Genomic DNA, 19,339 nt, shown 5'->3' with positions numbered 1-19,339 from the left:
TTCTGCTGAAATTCCTCTCAGCGGAAAATAGAAGCAGTTCCAGAAATTGTATAAATGTGTATCTATAGTAGTCTCAAGGAAACATGTCTAGTCTTAGTTGACTAGTTGACTCAGGTGACTAGACTTAGTCTAGTCTGTTCAGCACCTAAGCTTAGGTTTATGTTTTATTGGGCCAGAAGGCAAAAAATAAATGCTGCAGAATAACATTGTTTTCATTTCTTGTGTTCACAGTTGGTGTCATGTTCAACTTCCCTGACCAAGCAACAGTAAAGAAAGTGGTTAATTGTCTTCCTCGGGTCGGTATTGGTGCTATCTTTGGACTACCCCAGACCAGGTATTTTACAGTTTGAATTAATTATATCTGTGAATTCTAAGAGTTTTTTTTTTTTTTTTTTAATCAAACCAACCTTTATTGTTTAAAGCATGTATACCTACTGGTTTACAAAACGTGCACACCCTCAAGCCTGTCGGTTCTTCATGCTTTTTGGATTGTGTTTATATAATGACTTTTGGATTTGAGGTTATTTTTGTGATTTCTGTCTGCTACAGGGAAGCTAGCTTCTTTTTGCCAGTGAGACTCAATCACTTACCATACTTAAGTAAAATAGGGTTCTTTATGGTTACCAACCCACTGAAATTTAAGTCTGATATAAGACTGATAGTAGGACTGATTAGCTTTTATGGCAGTTTTCAATTATATTAGCTTGACTGTAACATCCTTGAATCCTCTGTAGTATTTAAACCCAGATGAAAATGATTGTTCTTCATTAAGGGGATATTGTAGTGATGTGTAGACCAATATAAGCTAAACAGCATGTGAAGGATTAGTATGGTATGTTTGTCTTCCAGCTCTGGGGGACGGAGCTAAATTTTACTTAGGGTAAGTGGGAAACTAGTATTGCCATGGCAGGATGTGTGTTTGGATCCTAAAACTGAAGGTTATGATTCAGTTTGCTATGATTTTAGCAGAAGATATGGGCTCAATCGCAAGATATGTTCTGGATGGGAGTCAACAACACGTTTTAATGTTCACTGAGGCTGATGGAAGTAGTTTTTGAGGTGTCCCTCATGTCTATTGGATTGCTTAACTCTTGGATTTTAGTGAGTGATAAAACTATTTTAAAGTAGATTAATTTCTGAAGTTTTAGAAGAAACACCAACCTCTAAGGAATAGATTTATTCTTCTTTCTTAAAAATTGGGTTTTTGTAAAGTATTTTGTACATATGGATAGGTAGATGACATCGAAACATTTTTATCATGTCCAGAAAAAAAATCTTTTGAATTGCTGATTGCTATTATTGTTGCGCTGTAAGATCTTAAGGGTTTCTATTTACGGAAGTGAATTATCTGTGAAAATTTTAAAATATAAATGAAAGTATATACAAATTTGTTCAAAATTTCACATCCATCTATATTGATAAATAGGTTTACAGTTCAATGACATTTATTGAAATTAAAAAAAAAACAGTTTCTGTAACTGTTTTCTGTAATTTTTTTTACCAATACAAGTAAAGATTTATTAATGAAAATTATATCTAGATTTTTTTCCCTATATTATATGGTTCTGATATTTACAGATGTTTTTATGATAAACAAGACAATCTTGAGAATTTTATAATAAGCTCTTCTCTGCTTGATTTAGCACTCCAAGGAGTGGCTCTGTATTTGTTCACAAACATTGGGAAATCTGGCATCAGATTCTAAAAGTTTAATGGAGTTATTTATGATTTACTCTCCAATACTGCCCAGAATTTCAGTCTCAAGAGGATGGACTTCATAATGAAAGTTCTATCATCTTATCATTTTTTTCCTTTGTACTTGGGGAATTTAAAAATCCCTTCTGAAAGATGACTTTATTCTCAGGTGAAATTTTAAGTTATGTAATGTTCTTATTTAATGGTCAGGCATGTCTCTAAATTGCTAGTAACATGTTTCTGTAATACACTAAGCCTTTGTGGAGAAGCTGAATTTCCACAGCTGTAAAGGTTTCTGTTTGAAAGCTTTCAAATCTTGGCATATCCAGTTGTCAGATGTTTTAAGTCTTTTGTTCTGATTAGATAATAAAAGTTTAAAAATGAACTTCAAGTATCGAAAATAGCAGTTTGATCTCCAGAGAAATCTAGCATAGACCTAGTAAAAAGAATATGTAAAACTGCCAATACATTTAAGTAGGTAAAAAGGAGGATCCACCAGGTTTTCCCATTATTTTTTTCCAATGTTTATTTTTGTTTTCCAGGCGCATTTCTTTGGCTAGTCCACGACAGATTTTCAAAGCTTCAAATATGACCCAGCGATGGCAACACCGAGAAATTTCCAACTTTGAATACCTGATGTTTCTAAACACTATAGCAGGTAACACAAATTACTATAAAGACTCAGGAAAGGAAGCATTTAGTTAATTGTGGCACAATCTCAGAAGTCCTGGGGCACTGCTAGATTTTGCCCTTTGAACAAGTAACTTTTCCTATGTAAAATTTTGTTCTGAATAATAACTTCACAAAATCCTCTTAAATGTACTTTGTTCATAATTATACATAGCATGGTATGCAATTAAAAAGCTGTACTGAACTGCACTTAAAAATATAGCTCAAGTCAGAATATCTTGACTGTTGTGGGAGGACAGGATCTACACAAACCGTATTTAATAGAGTTTCAGCAATAGTAACTTCTTTTTCCCCTAGGATTCTAAGTTTTGATACTTGTAAGTACTATGCTCTCTAAATACTGCTGATATAACAATGTCTCTGGTGGTCTGGATCCCTCTGGGAAGTGTCAGTTGGGGAGCATGATATTCCTGGAGCCAGTAAATACTACTGTTAAAAAATGGATGGTTGGTCTCTGATGAGTGTGGTGTTTGGATCACCGCTATTGCTGTGCCAGTACGCCATTCATCCATTTCCAAATCCTAATGCATTCCCCAGTGCAGTTGTCCCCAGTCCTAGTGTCTTGTTCTATAAATGCATAGCTATATTTCATGTATCCTTTCTTGGCCCATTAGTTTTTAGCCAACTTGACTTCGGTTTAGTAGATGGAGGTTGTTAGGTCTCATTACCACTCTTTCATTTCCCAACATATTTTGTCTGCAGAGCAACCGCGGCCTGTGCAAAAATTCTCAATTTTCAGCTCTTTTCTATGCTATGGACAGTGTTGAAAGGTCTACTACTTCCCTTTCAGACTTAGCTCTTTCTAAAAAGACTGGTAGAGCAAATGCCTATGCTCACACTAATTACATTTTATACAAACGGTCAGATTGGCTAGTTTCCGCAATCAGTCATTAAGTCGGGGATGCCAGGGTGCTGGCAGATTTTATACAAGTAGGGTTGGATTTACATACTTCCTTGCTGCCCAAGTGGAATGAGGCAAGATCCTGACACTGTTTTCTGTGTCTCTAGTGAATTAACCTTTTCAGCTTTAATGTATTATTGAAATAATAAAGTGAGTTCTAGCTACTTGGTATTGGAAGTTAAAAGGGATGAAAAGATAGTGTTATGGAAAAAGGGAAAGCCTAGTTTCCCATGATGGGGAGGTAAAAGATTGTTGTGATGGCTGTCAATTTGAAACAAACAGAGATGTAGGTGTCATGTATCCTTAGTCCTGAATAATGTGTAATATGTCCAACTGATAAGGGAAAGAAAGGATCTAGCTATATCTAGCTATACCATTTATAATTTCTGCAAACCATGATGGACAAATACCGGCTGGTGTAAGAAAGCTAGGAAAATACAAACTTAGGGTGGGTTTTAGATATTTTATTTTATTTTATTTTATTTTATTTTATTTTATTTTATTTTATTTTATTTTATTTTATTTTATTTTATTTTATTTTATTTTATTTTATTTTTTTCTGGAATCTGATAGTTTGGGTTATAAAATAATCTCTCTAGGGAAGAAGTAAAAACCTATTCTTTGAGACTTTTAAGACCGGATTAGACAAAATCTGAGGACATATGGATGGGAGGTGATGTGAATGACTGAGCTTCTGCAACAGTATCATTAAAAAAAGACAGAATCCAAGCAAAAATTACGCATTTTAAAATTATAAACCAGATTACATGTAACATGTATGTGTATGTATTGTGTATAGGAGACTATTCTAACTGGATATTTTGCTTTTACTGGAGGAAGGATATTGTTTCTATCTTACAGATGCATGAAGGTGCATATGTGAACTTGGATCCAGAATATATATATAATACATGTATATATAATATATAACATACATAATATATATACAATATATATAACATATAATACATAATATATAAGATATAATTATATATATACAGATACATAATATAATATATATAATATATATCATATATAATAATATAGATGTAATATATATGTAATATTTATTATTATATATATTACAGATATTCTCTTTGTTAAATTTTGGCATATCGACAGATGATCAAGGAGAATTCACCTTAAAATGAATGCTCTGGATGAAATGTTTGTTTTCTGTATAATTTCTAAAATCCTGAGCTTCTTCACATACTAAATTTAATGCTGTATGTAAAACTTGCTTTAATTTTTATATAAGCAAATGTCATTGGACTCTTGTATTTTTTTGCGTTTCATTTCAGAGATAGAAGACAAGGTGAAAAAGACAAATCAGGGAGAAATGTATAGAAAATGAATTTGTTTAACTCTTACTGCCAGCAAACCAGTTTACAATTAAAGTGAAATGAGCTGAAATGTTTAAATACTAGCAATTTGCAAACTTTTTTATCGTCCTTTTCAGTAAAGCAAAGTAGAACACTGAAATGATAAAGGATCTGAAATAAATTACAGTTCTTTTGAGGAACTCATGAAACTATATGGTTGTATCTTCAGAGGCTCTTATGTTAGTTAAGCGTAACTCCTTTTAACTCAAGTTTTTGTTGTTTGTCAGGTCGCACTTACAATGATTTAAATCAGTACCCTGTCTTCCCTTGGGTTATCACCAACTATGAATCAGATGAGTTGGACCTTACACTTCCTAGCAACTTCAGAGATTTGTCAAAGGTATTTGTCATCCGATACTCTTTTTGTTCTCTCCAATAATTATCACAGTAGTTTTCAGTCTCATTCATGTCTTCTGCTGTGTGTGATGCATTAATAATGCACAACCGTTAACTGTGTCTCATTTGTAAATACATATACTGATAATAGGGATAAGGTTGTTTTTGTGGAGAAAAGAATTATCGATGTATTCTAATTACTTCTGATTGTTTTAATTTAAGAATTGTTAATGGAAGGTACTCTTAGTTGGAGCATATGCATTTAATTTCAAATTTTAATGAAGTTAGGGATGCCAAGTCAGCTAAAGATTAAAAATTTGCCAAATAATTTCCTGGTTTTCTCATGAGAACTGTGGTTTTAGTAGTAAAACCTATAATACCATATTTTAAGAACTTTTAAATCATTGCCCATGTTCCCAAAGTAGAAACTATTTTTTCATTTACTTTGTGAAACAGCTTCAGGTATGCTTAAGTAATGCAGCTGTCCTTTGTCAAACAGACAAACAGACAAAGGATGGTTAGTTTCTTAAAGCTTTGATGAACTACTTTTTTCTCATGGAGTAGTCTTGTTTTTCTAAGGCTCTTTCCCAAATGAATATACACAGATGCGATGTTATACAGCCTGTTTAAAGCTTTGTAGAATGTGATTATTTTCTTTCAATCTTTTGCAAGAAAATAATATTTCATTTTACAAAGTGTAAGCGTCTCATTTTCTCTACAAAGACTAGAATCATAGAATCATAGCGTGGCTTGGGTTGGAATGGACCTTAAAGATCTTCTAGTTCCAACCACCCTGCCATAGGCAGGGATGCCACAAACTAGGTGCTGGACTAGTTAAATGGACCTAAAAACTGGATCTTTTTCTAAAATCTGGTTGGCATTTGGAGTAAGGGGAAATAATTAATTAGTGGAAAAGCTAAAGAAAATATTTTAATTAGAACTTTTTTTTTTTACAAATGTCTTCTATACAAAACAGTAATATGATAGAAAAAAATCCAAAAATAAGGCAGTTTAAAAAAGTTCCTACTTTCAATTCATTATTGATTAAACTAAACATAGGTCTGTTTGAAAATCTCCAGAAAAATGATTTTTTGACTACACATTTAGTACTTTAACTTTTAAAAAGCACTGTGCAGTCATCAAATAGATATGTATATATGTGTATATGCATATCTATATATGTTTACAGACTATTCTATGCCTTTTTTGTGTATATATAATATACATATATTATAGCTATACAATATAAATATATAAAATAAATGTATAAAATAAATATATAAAATTCACACACACACATATATATATATTATATATAAATAAAAACAAATATATAATATTATAAGTCCAAAGCAGAGAGATGCTGAGGTACTGTCATTGTAATATTTTCTAATAATACTACTCGAATAAGTCATGAACTTGATGCTCCCTCAGTCAGAATGTCTGACTGACACAAATCCATATTCATGGGTAAACCTACACATATCTTACATTGTAGCATTTTTTTCAAAGACATATAATATTTTAAAATAATTTCTTACTGTAAAATTTAATGAATGCTTTCTTAACAGTTCCCATGCCAAAAAAAATAAAATCTGAATCGTTTACAACTAACAATACTTGTCACCGGTCTAGACTAAACGAATTTGAAATTGTTCAAAATGTAGAAGCACAAATATCCAAAATCCAGAGTTAAGATGATACTGAGAAGAAATGCAAAGACAATAAATTGCAAAATGCAGAGATAATTAGAGAAAAAAAACAAACAACAAACACTTGAATTTCTCTTTCAGAAAAATAATAAAAAAAACAATAATGGTAGTTAAGAGAAGTTAAATACAGAGCAAATACAAAAGACTTTGTATTTGCTAGTCAGTCTGCAGTGTAGCAGAAAGATTCTTCTCACTAGTAAACTTAGCTGTTCAGTTACTGTTTTCATGTTTTCATGCACGTTAGTTGTATAAAGGAATTGGTGTTTGCCTGAATTATATTTAAGTGAAAACTGAAAGCTTATGAGTAACATCAGCTCTGTGTAGCTTGAATTAGTACATAAATTAAATATATTAATCATTCATACTTTCCTTGATTATGATAAGATTTTTGCAACCTCAGTTTCCATTAATTTTTGTTAAATAGTAATGAAAATATGCTATTACTAAAATAATTAAAGACAAAAAAAAAAGATTGCCCACCTGTTATACTTCTGAGAAATCTCCTTTTAATTTTATTTTAATTTGTAAACTCATCAACTCAGCCAGAGCTGTAGTCCTAGTTTTTCTGCCTCTACCCTGAAACATAAGTAAGTGCAATGTAGAACAATTTTCCTCACTTTAGGTTAGGTTCTTGCCTCTGGTAAAAAATTAGGTAGGAAAACCACTCTTTTTTGATGTGATTTTTTATTAACGTTATTTTATGATACTCTGTTATGTGTCGTTGGTGAGAGCGCATCTATATGTCATAACATGTAACTGCTGTTCTGGATGAATGCAAGTCATTCCCTTATACATGATGAAAGTCTTTATTACACACCTGTCTCAGATACAGTAGTTCAGGTTTTGGTTACCGTTTAGGCATTTCTAGGAATATCAACTCTATGTAGTTTAAATGTTAAATTGTCACGTAATGACTTCATGGCAAATATGTGAAAAATACAAACCAGCAGTACCTTGCTAATGTTCAACTGTGAATATGTTTGAATATAATGTGTGTTGTGATATTTGCATTCCTGTACCTTGTCTTTGGGGTAAAACTTCAAAACAACGGCTAGATATGTATTGTAGGATGCCTATGCTTTTGGACTGTTAAAGGTTTTAAAAATATTTAAATATATTTCACTTAACATTTTACATGGTTTTAACAGTCCTAGTGTGGGACTTGCATAGATATTTTGGTCTTGAAGAAAAGATGTCAGGTCAATATTTTTACTTTTTTGGGGTTCCTAAGAAAATCAAAAGTGAAGGTTTTCTTTAGAAGTTGCAAGTTAAAGTTACATATGTAGAATGACAAATATGAGTAACAGTTTTGTTAATATATCAGCTAGAAGTCCACAGTTAGTACAGATTTAAAGAACTGTAGTGTATAGGTTAAACCAACACTTTATTTAAGCAGCTTCTTATGGCATTGTTTTAAACATCAGTCACACAATGATAAACCAAAGCAACTGAAATGGATTGTGGTTAATATTACTGTCAGTCTGACAAATGTTCCTGACAAATGCCAGGAGTGCACTGCCAGTCTGTTACCCAGCTTTGAGTTGGGTTTTTATTTCTTAAGAGGTGACTATGGTTTGGAATGAGTATTACATATTATATTTATAGCTACATATATTTTATTTATACAACAGACACAGTTTCCCACCAGAATGTGTCCCATTTTCTGTATTATGTTATTCAAAAACACATTTTTTTCCTTTTCTTTGTTCAGCGGAAGCAATAAATTGTGATGTGTTTCTGGACTTGGTTAAGGGAAAAAATGAGGTAAAAATACATGGAAAACACTGAGTTATCAAAACATGATTTTACACTCAGAAAAGTTTTTTATGAGATCTTGCTCTATGCTGTTGATAATTTATCTTTCGTAAGACATAAAATTTTTGCAAGATCATAAAATGACACTGCTAGAATTATATTATAACCTTAAATTATAACCTTCTTAAATCTTCTTTTGTCTTCACCGTAGCTACATGTGTACATAATATTTTTATTCTCATTTTTGTCATTTTCTTGTAATATTTGCTAAATCATCATCAATTTTATAGTGACTGTTATATAAGCAATGACTTCAGTTCCAGCCAAGTGTACAAAAGCAACAAATAACTCTCACCTTCATTGAAGTGAGGTGTTTAATTGGTATGTGAGAGCCACTGGTATCAAAGACAGAAGAGAGGTAATATATACATATACTATATATATATATATATATACACATATATTTCCTATAACAAATAAGGTTAGTTTTGTTATTCTAATGTAAACTTCATTGTTAAGTGCTCTTCAGCATGTCAACTTGAATTCTGTTGTAGGGTGTGCATCTCAGGTGCACAAATTCACCGTTCATATAACTCATGCTAATATTTTCCTATGTGAGGAGGTAGAGTGGGAAGGGCAGGAAATTTGCTTACTATCTCTTGTTACCTTTAGCAAGGAGATAGAATGTAGCAGGTGTTTTGATCTGTAACCGTTGTAATTTTGCAAATTTTTTAAAATGCTTTTGTCTAGAGAGGCATTAAAAGTAGTAGAGGCATTCTGTGAATAAATGCTTTTCATGAAGGAAAAATAAAATGACATTTTATTCATCTCATGCTCCAACACAGGAGTCAATGTAGGTAAATACCAGATAAAACTCACCAGTGTCCTTCTAAGCATAAAGTGTGTTCCAAAATCAGGCACTGTAAGAAGGTGAGAAGAAGAATGTAAGAACTAACAATAATTGGTGCAGTGGCGATGACTTATTTTGATAGGCAATTGCATCTGAAATTTGGGTAGTGAAACCTGTGACACTTGACACTGCTGGGCTCAGCTTCTGCCCTGGTTGCCTTGTCTCTTTTATTTCAGGCAGTAAATTTGTCACCTGTGACAAAAGATAGCACTTAATTAAAAAGCATTCCAAACCCAGACAGGATACATTCTGAAAGAAGGTATAAATATTATTCCTCTCAGGCAGTTCATGTGAATCCCTGCTTAAAAAAGGACAGTACAGGAAATAAAATATTTCAACCTTTGTATCAGAGTCCCTGGCAGTTAAGAAAAAGTCCAGTATATTTCCTACAATTTTGGGTCACCTCAAGAAACAGTGGTAGAGATATGAAGGTTGGCCCCACACTACAGTGAGCCTGAAGCAGTGATATCTGAAAATGAGACAAGTTTTTCATGATTTGTTTGTTAATCTATTATGGATTTAAATATTTTTAATACGAAACATAATTATCGGATCCTCATAAGCATCTGGTATCAAGTTGTCATGCTTTCTGTGAAACACAGCTCTTTTTTTGAGGAGAGGGACACTCCATCCTTTCCAAAACACTAAACAGAATAAGGAACAGTTGAGAGAAACAATATAAGTTAAACATATTTATGATTAATAACATAAATTTTTGCTACTTCTGAGTGGGGCGACAATTGATTTTGTGAGACTGCAACACCAGTAACCCTCAGACAGCTTCCTCCAGGGATTTTTATGAATGGCAAAATTGGTCAATTATCTTTTCTGACAGCTGAGTCAATCTGTTGCATCTTGTCCTTGGGCACATGTGCCGAAGTTAGGAGACAGAGCTACAAATGGTCCTGCTGCTACAGTGGCTGTGCTGTGGGTGCCAAGGTTGGTTTTGCAGCACCATGGTCAGGCACCTGCAGGAGCAATGACTCGGTGCTTCAGCACCACGGACAGGGTTTGCTCCACACAAAGGAGAGCAATTCAGCCGAAAAGCAGCAATGCACCTCGAGGAAAATATGTTAAGTGAAATAGGTACTGATTGACAAACCTGGCTTACTCATGAGCCTTAGAGATACTAAACTGTTCATTGTGTGTGAAACAATTCAAGCTGTTTGGATTATAGTATCAATCTCTGCATGATAACCAATAGCATACTTGTTTTACTTTCTCTCTGAATGGTGTTAGGATTTTCGATGATAGAATTTTTGTGCTGATATGTTAGTTTGAGCCTCGTGCAGCATCTGTCTCTGGACCTTCTTCAGAATCAGCACATAATTTCCATGCACGTTTTGCTAATTCTTCCTCCATAACTCTTACAAAGATCTACTGAAACTGAAATCTCACCCAAATACATGTCTGAGATGGTTGTCGTACTCTTAGTCTAGATAGAATTTGTTAAATATTTTGGGAATTTCCAGTGCTGTATTACATTGGCATAACCATCTTTTTATAACTTTGTCCCTGTCTGCCCCCCCCGCCCCTTTTTTTTTCCTTGCCATTAGTTGGTTGTTCTCTGTGTCAAATAGTCTCCTCTACAGAACAAGCAACTGGATGATATGAGTGCATCTCACTACTATTCTTACTTTTTCTTCCCTGTTTGCATATAGTGATTTCTAGAAATGCTTGCTTGAAAAGAACTAAGAAAAGCAATCTTTTTATTTATTTATTGGTAGTGAGGATAATAGTCATCATCTTCCTCTGCATCAAAGAATACTGTTGTTTGTAATACACAAATACTCCAAGAAGAGAAAAATAGTAACTCAAAATTAACAATGAGCATTCAAAATGTTATTCTTAGTTTGTATCTGATGTTATAATCCATCCCACCCGTGTTCAGATGCCTTAGACATACATAGGTTTCTAATTGGAAATAAACTGTGGTTGGTTCATAACTCTTTAAATGATCACAAGAAATCATAGGACACATGTCTGGCTTTAAAATATACGAGCAATCAAAATAAAGTGATTTCACACACATCTTGGGTCATAACATGGGTGATATGGGGGAAATAAAGAAGGAGACAATTCTTTGATATATCTTTATGCTGCTTTAAGAACTAGTAGAAAGCAAATGAAGTTAGGAGACAACAGGTTCAAAACAAACAGAAGGTAACGGGCTCTTCACACAATGTGCTGCTAAGTTTTGGAACTCCTGTCTTCAGGTTTTTGTGGATGCTAAAAGTTTATGTGAATTGTTCCTGAAAAAATAGCTTTAACAAAAATCCATTCAGAGACATAAATATGTGAAGAAACATCATGTTGTTGGAAGTCTGGATCACTGGGTGTCAGGGAATGTGTCACTGTATGGTTCTCCCATTTTTTTAATTTTTCTCAGTTTGTGATTGATCCCCATCACAGATAAAAGGCTCACTTTCACAAGGTTTTTGGTCTCACCCAGTACAGACATACATATGTTTTTTATGTGCCAGACCAGTAACAAATTGCTGCTGCTTTTCCAGATTATGGTTAAGCATGATCACTTTGTTGAAGTTAGATGTTTTTGCCATCTTGGTATATGGTTTCTGGGTTTGTTAAGCTCCCATAAACAATTTGTCAGTCTGTTGGGGAAACGTCTTGTCTATACAACTGTTATCATGCTTTAGCTTGTAGTAATTTTGCAAGTTTATATACTCAGTTTATTATTTTAAGGTTTAAGCCTTCATTGATCTGACATTGTTTTATGACTTCAAGTTACAGTGTAATTTATATCTAGTTTAAACTGTGTTTTTCTGTGTGATTACAATAGCACTAAGGTTTAAAGGCACCTTTTAGTTTATAAAAACATTCAAATAGCAAGACTAAACCAAATTATAATGTACTGAGAAGGATAATGAAAAAGGAAATGCTAGTGGAAGGTAATGAGACATTCGAAATGATTGTCCTGCTCTTCATTCCAGCTAACCTTTCCTTTTGTTATAGTGTTGTTTCTTACATGTCCTCCTTTGGTGTTAATTAGCACTAAATTTGCATTTGCAAAAAGCCTTGAATGTGAAAATCCTCACAGCCATTCTTAAAAAAGACTATCAAAAAGTGAGACCGTCTTCCTTTCTGCTCTTCTCCCCTCCCCACCACTCTCCTTCCTCCTGTGAAGAAAAGGCAGAGAGAGTGTTTTCACTATCTGCTGCCTGCTGCCATGATTCAAGTGTATGTGGCTTCTTGCTAAATTCTGTTTCTGGAAATCCATAAGATGATTTTGTTTGTCTCTCTGTTTTTTGTTTTTAATAAATGAATGGTGATGCAGGGATTTCTTGCACTTGACAGATTATGGACAGCATATACAAATGGTTGCTTTTGGCAGCAGGGTTGTTTTGTGAGTAATGCAACTACGATGTCTCTTCACCTTAGGCAAGCAGCTTGGTTTCTCATCATGATTCCCAGGGACATGCAACTTCCTTTCTGCCTAACCTTTTGGGAGCCTACATAGCATAACCATTCCCTTCAGTTAACCTTCCCAGTAGTATTAAAGTGTAGTAATGTCTCAAATTTGCAGCATATGACACATTCGGATGTGCTGAACAACTGATTAAACATTATGGAAAAGTATGTGTGTGCTTAATTAGTTTGCAGTTCACCAGTGCATTGTTTGTATACACAGAATTGTTTTGAAATCTGCTACAGCTGATTATCATAGCATTTGATTCTCCTGTTAGCAGTATGAAGGCACAAAAAAAAAAAGGAAGCCGTGGAGATATTTCCTTTAAATTAAAATTCTTCCAAGATGTTAGGTGACCTGAGGTGTATCCTGTTGTGAATTTAGCCACTGCTAAACATAGTTTTTCTTCATTCTTTATGCTTAAGGTTAACTTATGATCCATTTTTCAACTTTGGACTTTGGGAAGCTTCTGTGCTTTGCATCATTGCTAGTGTTCGTATAGACATGCTCAGACATTGTAGTTGTTAGCCGCCTCTAGATCAGGTTTTGCTACTGACTATTCTTGTCTCAAAGTATGTGTGAGATCTTAAAAAAAATCTTAATAATTAACCATAAATACAATATAATTCAGTGCTGGTATTTTAAAGAGTACATGGATATGCCCACAAATGCTTATTTAATTTGCACACAACTCTTTCTTGCTTTTAATCAAGCCCTTTTCTGAATTCTCAGTTTCCCCAAAATAGAAAATTTATTTTAGAAAAAAAGTCTGATAGCACAATGAGATCTGGTATATTTCTTGAGATAGAGTCTTTTCAAAGAAAGCTTGTAAGGACAGACAACTATTTAAAAAGGCATATTTACTTTAAAAAGCTCAGTGGTTTTAGTATGTATAGATTGTATTAAATTTATTTTAGAAAATATTGAGATAAGAGTATTATGGCATTTCATCCCATATACAGTGTATCAGGAAATGCCCCAGGACCCTACATATGATAAAAATGCTGATCACAGTCTGCTGGTTACACTTGTCACTTAGATAAAGGAGCTGCTGGGAAATAGTTGTCTGCACCCTGAGCTGTGTGTACAAGTATTAAATGAGGTGGCTGGTGGGCATTTGTCTGTGTTTCTTCAGTAGTGTAAATAAAAAGATATATCTGAGTGAAGAATTCATTTGCATGTCAAAATAACTTCAAGTTTATTGTTCTGGAGTGCCCTTGACTGGCTTTTATTGCAATCATGTGCCCCAACTTGTATATCTAGGTAGATGCTGAGTCACTTCATATGAAGTTGTAAGAGAAGAGCCAGTCCAAAAGCTTATCCTGCTCTATATCTTGCCTTTATGAATAGCCAGCAGCAGGAGCCTACTGAAAGGAGAAAAGAGGGCATATAAAGCATCATCTTTCCCTTCAGATAACTTCCCAGGTCTGGCAACCAGAAGTTTAAAGACTTTATGAACTGGAAAAATAATTGACGCAGTCATGTTTAATGGCCACTGATGGACTGGTGGTCTAATTGTCTTTGTTGTTTTTAACCTATTTTTTTTTGTTCTGCATTGCTCCCTGAGGCAATGAATCTAACAACTTAATTATGTGGGAAGGTATAATTTTCTTTGTTTTGTAACTAGGGTAATTCTGGCTTTTTTTTTTTTCTTTTTAATCTGTTATATGAAGTCTTGCTTGCTTGCAGCTCTTGTCTATACTAGTAAATGATGTAACTTCAGGCTACATTAATGATAATAGGAAGTATTCTTCAGAACATGCTTTATATTATCATCTTCCTTGATTACTTTCTTCCTACAAATTTTCAAGTTTCATAATTATTTGAGATACCTGTATTCAGAATAAGGGATTGGAATTATAAGTACGAGCATAATGACTTGCTGAGAACCTTAACTAGATGGAACACAAATAGATATCCAGAAGTCAGCCCCTCGACAAGGTCACCAGAGATGTTATGTTGCCCTTAGTGGCTGGAAAAGAAGGCAACATAGTTATACGAATTTTTCTGATTTCATGTTCTTGATGTCAAAATCATTAGAGTACAGTCACTAACATTAGTAACTATTGCACAATTTCAATATTGCACATACAAAAAGTGTTTAACCATAGGATTTCTTACTTCACTAAGAAACCACGTGAAATTCAAGTAGCTGCTTGTGTTGAAGTTCTCAAAAACTGAGTGTAATGAGTGACTAAAATGTGATTTACAATATGATTTTCTTATACTAAGGTATAAGAAAGTACATTAATTTAGAAATGGAGCAAAGGATTATATATTTTCTATGTGCTCACTGTGGCAGAATACAGAAGTTCTGTCAAGTTCCATCCGTATTACTTCAGCAAAGCTTTGATATCCAAATTCATAGTTCCCCCCTCTTAACATGATCTTTGTTGTAGGATTTGGGCATCTGCCATGAAACCAGTGCATTTGGGGCTGGATTGATAAAGATTGTTTTTCTCCTTCACAGAATCACAGAATTGTAGGGGTTGGAAGGGACCTCAAGAGATCATCGAGTCCTTGATAGATTAATTTTTTTTCATGCTTTTAAATCTTTCCCAGAGCAACTCAAGGACCTGTTTAATAGATCAGTGCAGGGAGTTCAAACAGTTCAGCAGATGATTGTGTTCATAGTTTTCTTTTGGATACCGTTCTTTAATGAATTTGAATTAGATATGGGCTGAAGGTAAGGCATCCCCTAAAGATGAGAGCGTTGCAGGATATCATTTTTAAGAAAGCTGTACTCAGTCGTTTGAGAGCAAGGGTGGTAGCAATGAGTGAGAATAGCTTCAGAGGGGGACATGGCATTTTGTGGCTTTTCTCAAACACAGAAATGACAGAGGGAAGACTAGTGATCTACATTAAATGAGTTTGTTTCCAGATATTTCCCAGCTGATGTAAGTTAATAAAGTTGGGGTGTAATTAAACCCTTGCATCTTGTCTTTATATCTCTGGGAAAAAGAAGTTTTACTCAGATGATCAGGAAGGCCCACTGACAATATTACAGATACTGGCTACTTCTGGGAGTTAATTGTGTGCTGGTAATACCAGCAGTAACTAAACAAGCAGTTCGCTAAAAATGCAGTGGTGGTTAGATTGCAATAGAGTGTACAGCACTCGGCATATTTATGACAATGAGAAGACTAACACTGGAACACTGAATACATTTCAGATATCTGTATATTAAAATATGCTGATAAAGTGGGCAGGGCACAAAGAAATCTTAAGGCTGGAAGAAATGCCTTAAAATGAAAGATTTGAAGAGCTCAGTTTCCTTTGTTTATTAAAAGTTTAATTGCAATCCATAAGTACTTTAATATACAGAAAATATTGGGAAAGTAGAGACTTCGATATGTCAGTGAGAGGCGTAAGATTTCTTTTGTAAACACACTAGTAAATTCATAGCCAAACTGAAGCACATATTGTTAAGAAAGAGGATGTCAATTGCCAAAAGAAAAAGCTTCCAAGAAAAAATAGTAGATTGTCCATGTACTCAAGAATCAGATGCCTTTTTGGAAAGCAGGTTGGCCAAATACAGCTAATGTTATAATCAAGTATAAACAGTTGGGCTCAAAATCATGTAATGGAAAGGAATTTAATGGCTTGTCATACAAACACAAGACTAGATGAGATGACCTAATAGTCCCTCTGTGCTTAAAGCCCAATGAATATATGAAAAATATCATTAATGAAAACCAGATATTCATCTTGAAAATAAAATAAATGAAAAAAAAAACCAACATACTTGGCAAGGATGCTACAAAATATAATTTAACCATACAGACAATTGCATTCACAGGAATCCAAATACCTGGTTTGATCTGGATTGAAAAAACAGTATAAGAAATCATAAAGAAAAAACATTTGTTTCCCCTTTTCCTCCCCTTTTATATTTTTTCATGGTCTTTTTTTTTTTCTTTTTCTTTCTTTTTTTTTTTATTTTTTCTTCCATGGGTGCTGGACCCATGCCTAGTAGCTCATTGATTTGTCAAAGTCGGTGTCATTATATGTATTCTTACAGGGAGACATCACGTGTTTTCTTAGTACTGTTTCCATACTGCTTAATCTCAAAGGCCAGTTTTAGTATCTAGTATCTTGGGCATCAGCAAGCCCAGAAAACTTTCTGCAGTGCAAAGGTAGCTCTCTTCTTTTGTGGATAACCATCTAGTGTTTAGTGATAGATACAATTCTGATGATTTGACTATGATTTCTGTCATTTATGTGTCTGTTGTCTGATTAATGTCATATTCTATTATACAAATAAAAAATTAACACGAGAAGATAAAGCTGGAACAATCATTAAAAAAATCTCTGAAGTAGAAGTGTGAGCGGGTTGTGTGGAAGATTGGCTCAGTTTGCTGGGCCGATTCTAAGCTCATCAGTATTGAGAACTAAAACACGCATAGGAGATGTATGCAATGAGAGATACAAATGCGTGTCGTGAGATAACCAGCGAAAGAAGAGCCACTGATCCTAACTTCTCAGTAGAAGAACTAATAGAAAGTTAGAAATAAAAGGAACAAAAAAAGGAGGAGTAGAGGGGGGAGTGTTAAGTAGAATATGTAATAAGATGTCATAGAAGAAAATGGACAGAAATCATTGAGCATGTTTGAAAGTACAAATAACAAAAATTGGGAAGACAGAGAGTGTGCAACACTAAGTTTGGTACTGTGACAGCGCTTTCATAACTTGTGACTATTGTGAGGAAGGCTAGAATATTTTTCAGGTCTTACTGTGGAAATAAATTCTAATGAATTAACTTCTAAAATGTATCTGAGAAAGAGATACCAGTTCATAGTTTTGTGCCATAAGATAAAAAGCTATTTTAACATATGAGTAATTAATGAAAAAGAGGTAAAATATGAAAAATAATTGGCTAAGAAGTGATTTTTTGTTTTCATTTTAAATATAAATTTTAAAAAATGATATTTTCATTAATTTTTAAATCTTCCTGCTTGGCCAATGTAGACTTAGTTTCTGGATCTGACTACTTTTCAGAAGTCACAGGCACTTGCACAGACTTCCTGATTTCTGGTAGTAATTGTTAAGATTGCTGTCTTCACCAACAGAAGTAGCAATGAAGATGAAACTAACGTACCTTGACTACTTATTGTTTGAAGTAATTAAATGCAATTTATTGCCATATTTTTCACTCTAGTCTTTCATGAATTTTGAGTATTAGTAAGTCAAAAACTCTGCCTAGTATTATATGGATAGGAGACAGTAAAAATGTCAATGCTTTTTCTAATAAGAGAAGCCTTAGTAACAAAAGGCAGCATGTATGAACCGGGTATGTCTGTTTATTTGGAGTAACACTATTTAAAAATGAAAACTTATTAAATAGGAAATAAAAGCTCTTTGTCTTCTGAAATATGTAACTATAAATAAAGATATCGTAATTCTTTTCTTATAAGCCTTTGATCTCCTTGTATTTGGCCATTAGCAATTTTCCAAAATGAACATTTTCCTCTTTTAGAAGTGTATGTATAATTGAACATATGTGAGAGTCCAGGAGAGATTCTGCCCTATTTAGAGAAGCATCTCTGTTAGGGTGGTTTGATGCTGCAACAAGGCCTCTTCTGAAAACAGAGGCAAGATGTGCTACTGTTCCGGTAAGGCTGGCACCAAATAAGATTAAGAACCAACAAATATAACCATACACCATAGTTTCTGGACATATTTAACATCAGTAAATGGTAAGAGTCAATGTGTTTTCTCAGTTGTTTTTCAACAAATCATTCTTCTTTGTTCTGTCTCAAAGAGAGTAAAAAAGCTTGGTCCAAAGTCTGAGGCTTACTATATTTAGCACCTGGTTAAAATGTGAGGTTACTTATTTTAAGCCGCTGCTAGATTTGAGAACACTTAAAAATTAATAGCAAATACGTATGTTTTATATATGGCTTATAATTGTCATGTTTGTAACACTAGTTGCTGTAACAGCCACTTCAGATCAAAACCAAGGCAATCACGCCTTTGGAAAAGAGAAAACAAAAACTCTCATACCCCAGTTTTTCCTCCAGATTGAGCCATTTCTCAAATGAACTCTGACTTGAGAACGATACGCATTAGTCTTTTTTTTTTTCAATACAGTTTGATAGCAGCCATAAGTGACTTCATTTTTGCGTCTTGACTTCTGTAATGTCATCCATTGTTTTTGCTTATTGGAATTTTTCTCTATTTTATTTTCCCCGTCTAAATAAGTCTTTTTAATTGGTGAACAAATGCCTATTTTTGATCTCCGAAAAGGGGTGCTGCAAAGAAAATACAATCTGGAATTTCTGGACATGAAGGCTTTTAGCTTGTCTTTCCTTAGTGGTCTGAGGCGAAGGGAAACCATGTTGAGCAAATTTCTGGTCTCACAGTTACATCTAGCATAGCTTAGTTTGGATTTACTCTTCTCCCTTCCCGTTGCCCCCAGGGGAGGGAATCCAGTATGTAATCAGGATTCCCTGTTAATTTGGAAATAAGAAATAATTACAAAATTTCAATCAAATCTTTTTCTAAATGAAAAGTCCCAGGGTATTTGAATAT

At 33.9% G+C, this 19,339-nt stretch overlaps 1 protein-coding gene across 4 annotated transcripts in view; it reads left to right on the top strand.

The window, feature by feature from the left end:
• The window catches only part of LRBA (LPS responsive beige-like anchor protein), a 397,410-nt gene that overhangs the window by 264,376 nt on the left and 113,695 nt on the right, over positions 1 to 19,339 (top strand). For all 4 annotated transcript variants that reach the window (XM_066996727.1, XM_066996728.1, XM_066996726.1 and 1 more), the window contains 3 exons: positions 232 to 334; positions 2,238 to 2,353; positions 4,896 to 5,008. In XM_066996727.1, the coding sequence (XP_066852828.1) occupies positions 232 to 334; positions 2,238 to 2,353; positions 4,896 to 5,008 (332 nt within the window). The remainder of the gene's footprint in view (positions 1 to 231; positions 335 to 2,237; positions 2,354 to 4,895; positions 5,009 to 19,339) is intronic.

The sequence above is a fragment of the Anser cygnoides genome, chromosome 4 (genome assembly GCF_040182565.1).
Source record: "Anser cygnoides isolate HZ-2024a breed goose chromosome 4, Taihu_goose_T2T_genome, whole genome shotgun sequence".
NCBI lineage: Eukaryota > Metazoa > Chordata > Aves > Anseriformes > Anatidae > Anser > Anser cygnoides.
The sequence above is the reverse complement of the archived record's forward strand: the minus strand, read 5'-3'. Positions and strand labels throughout refer to the sequence as shown.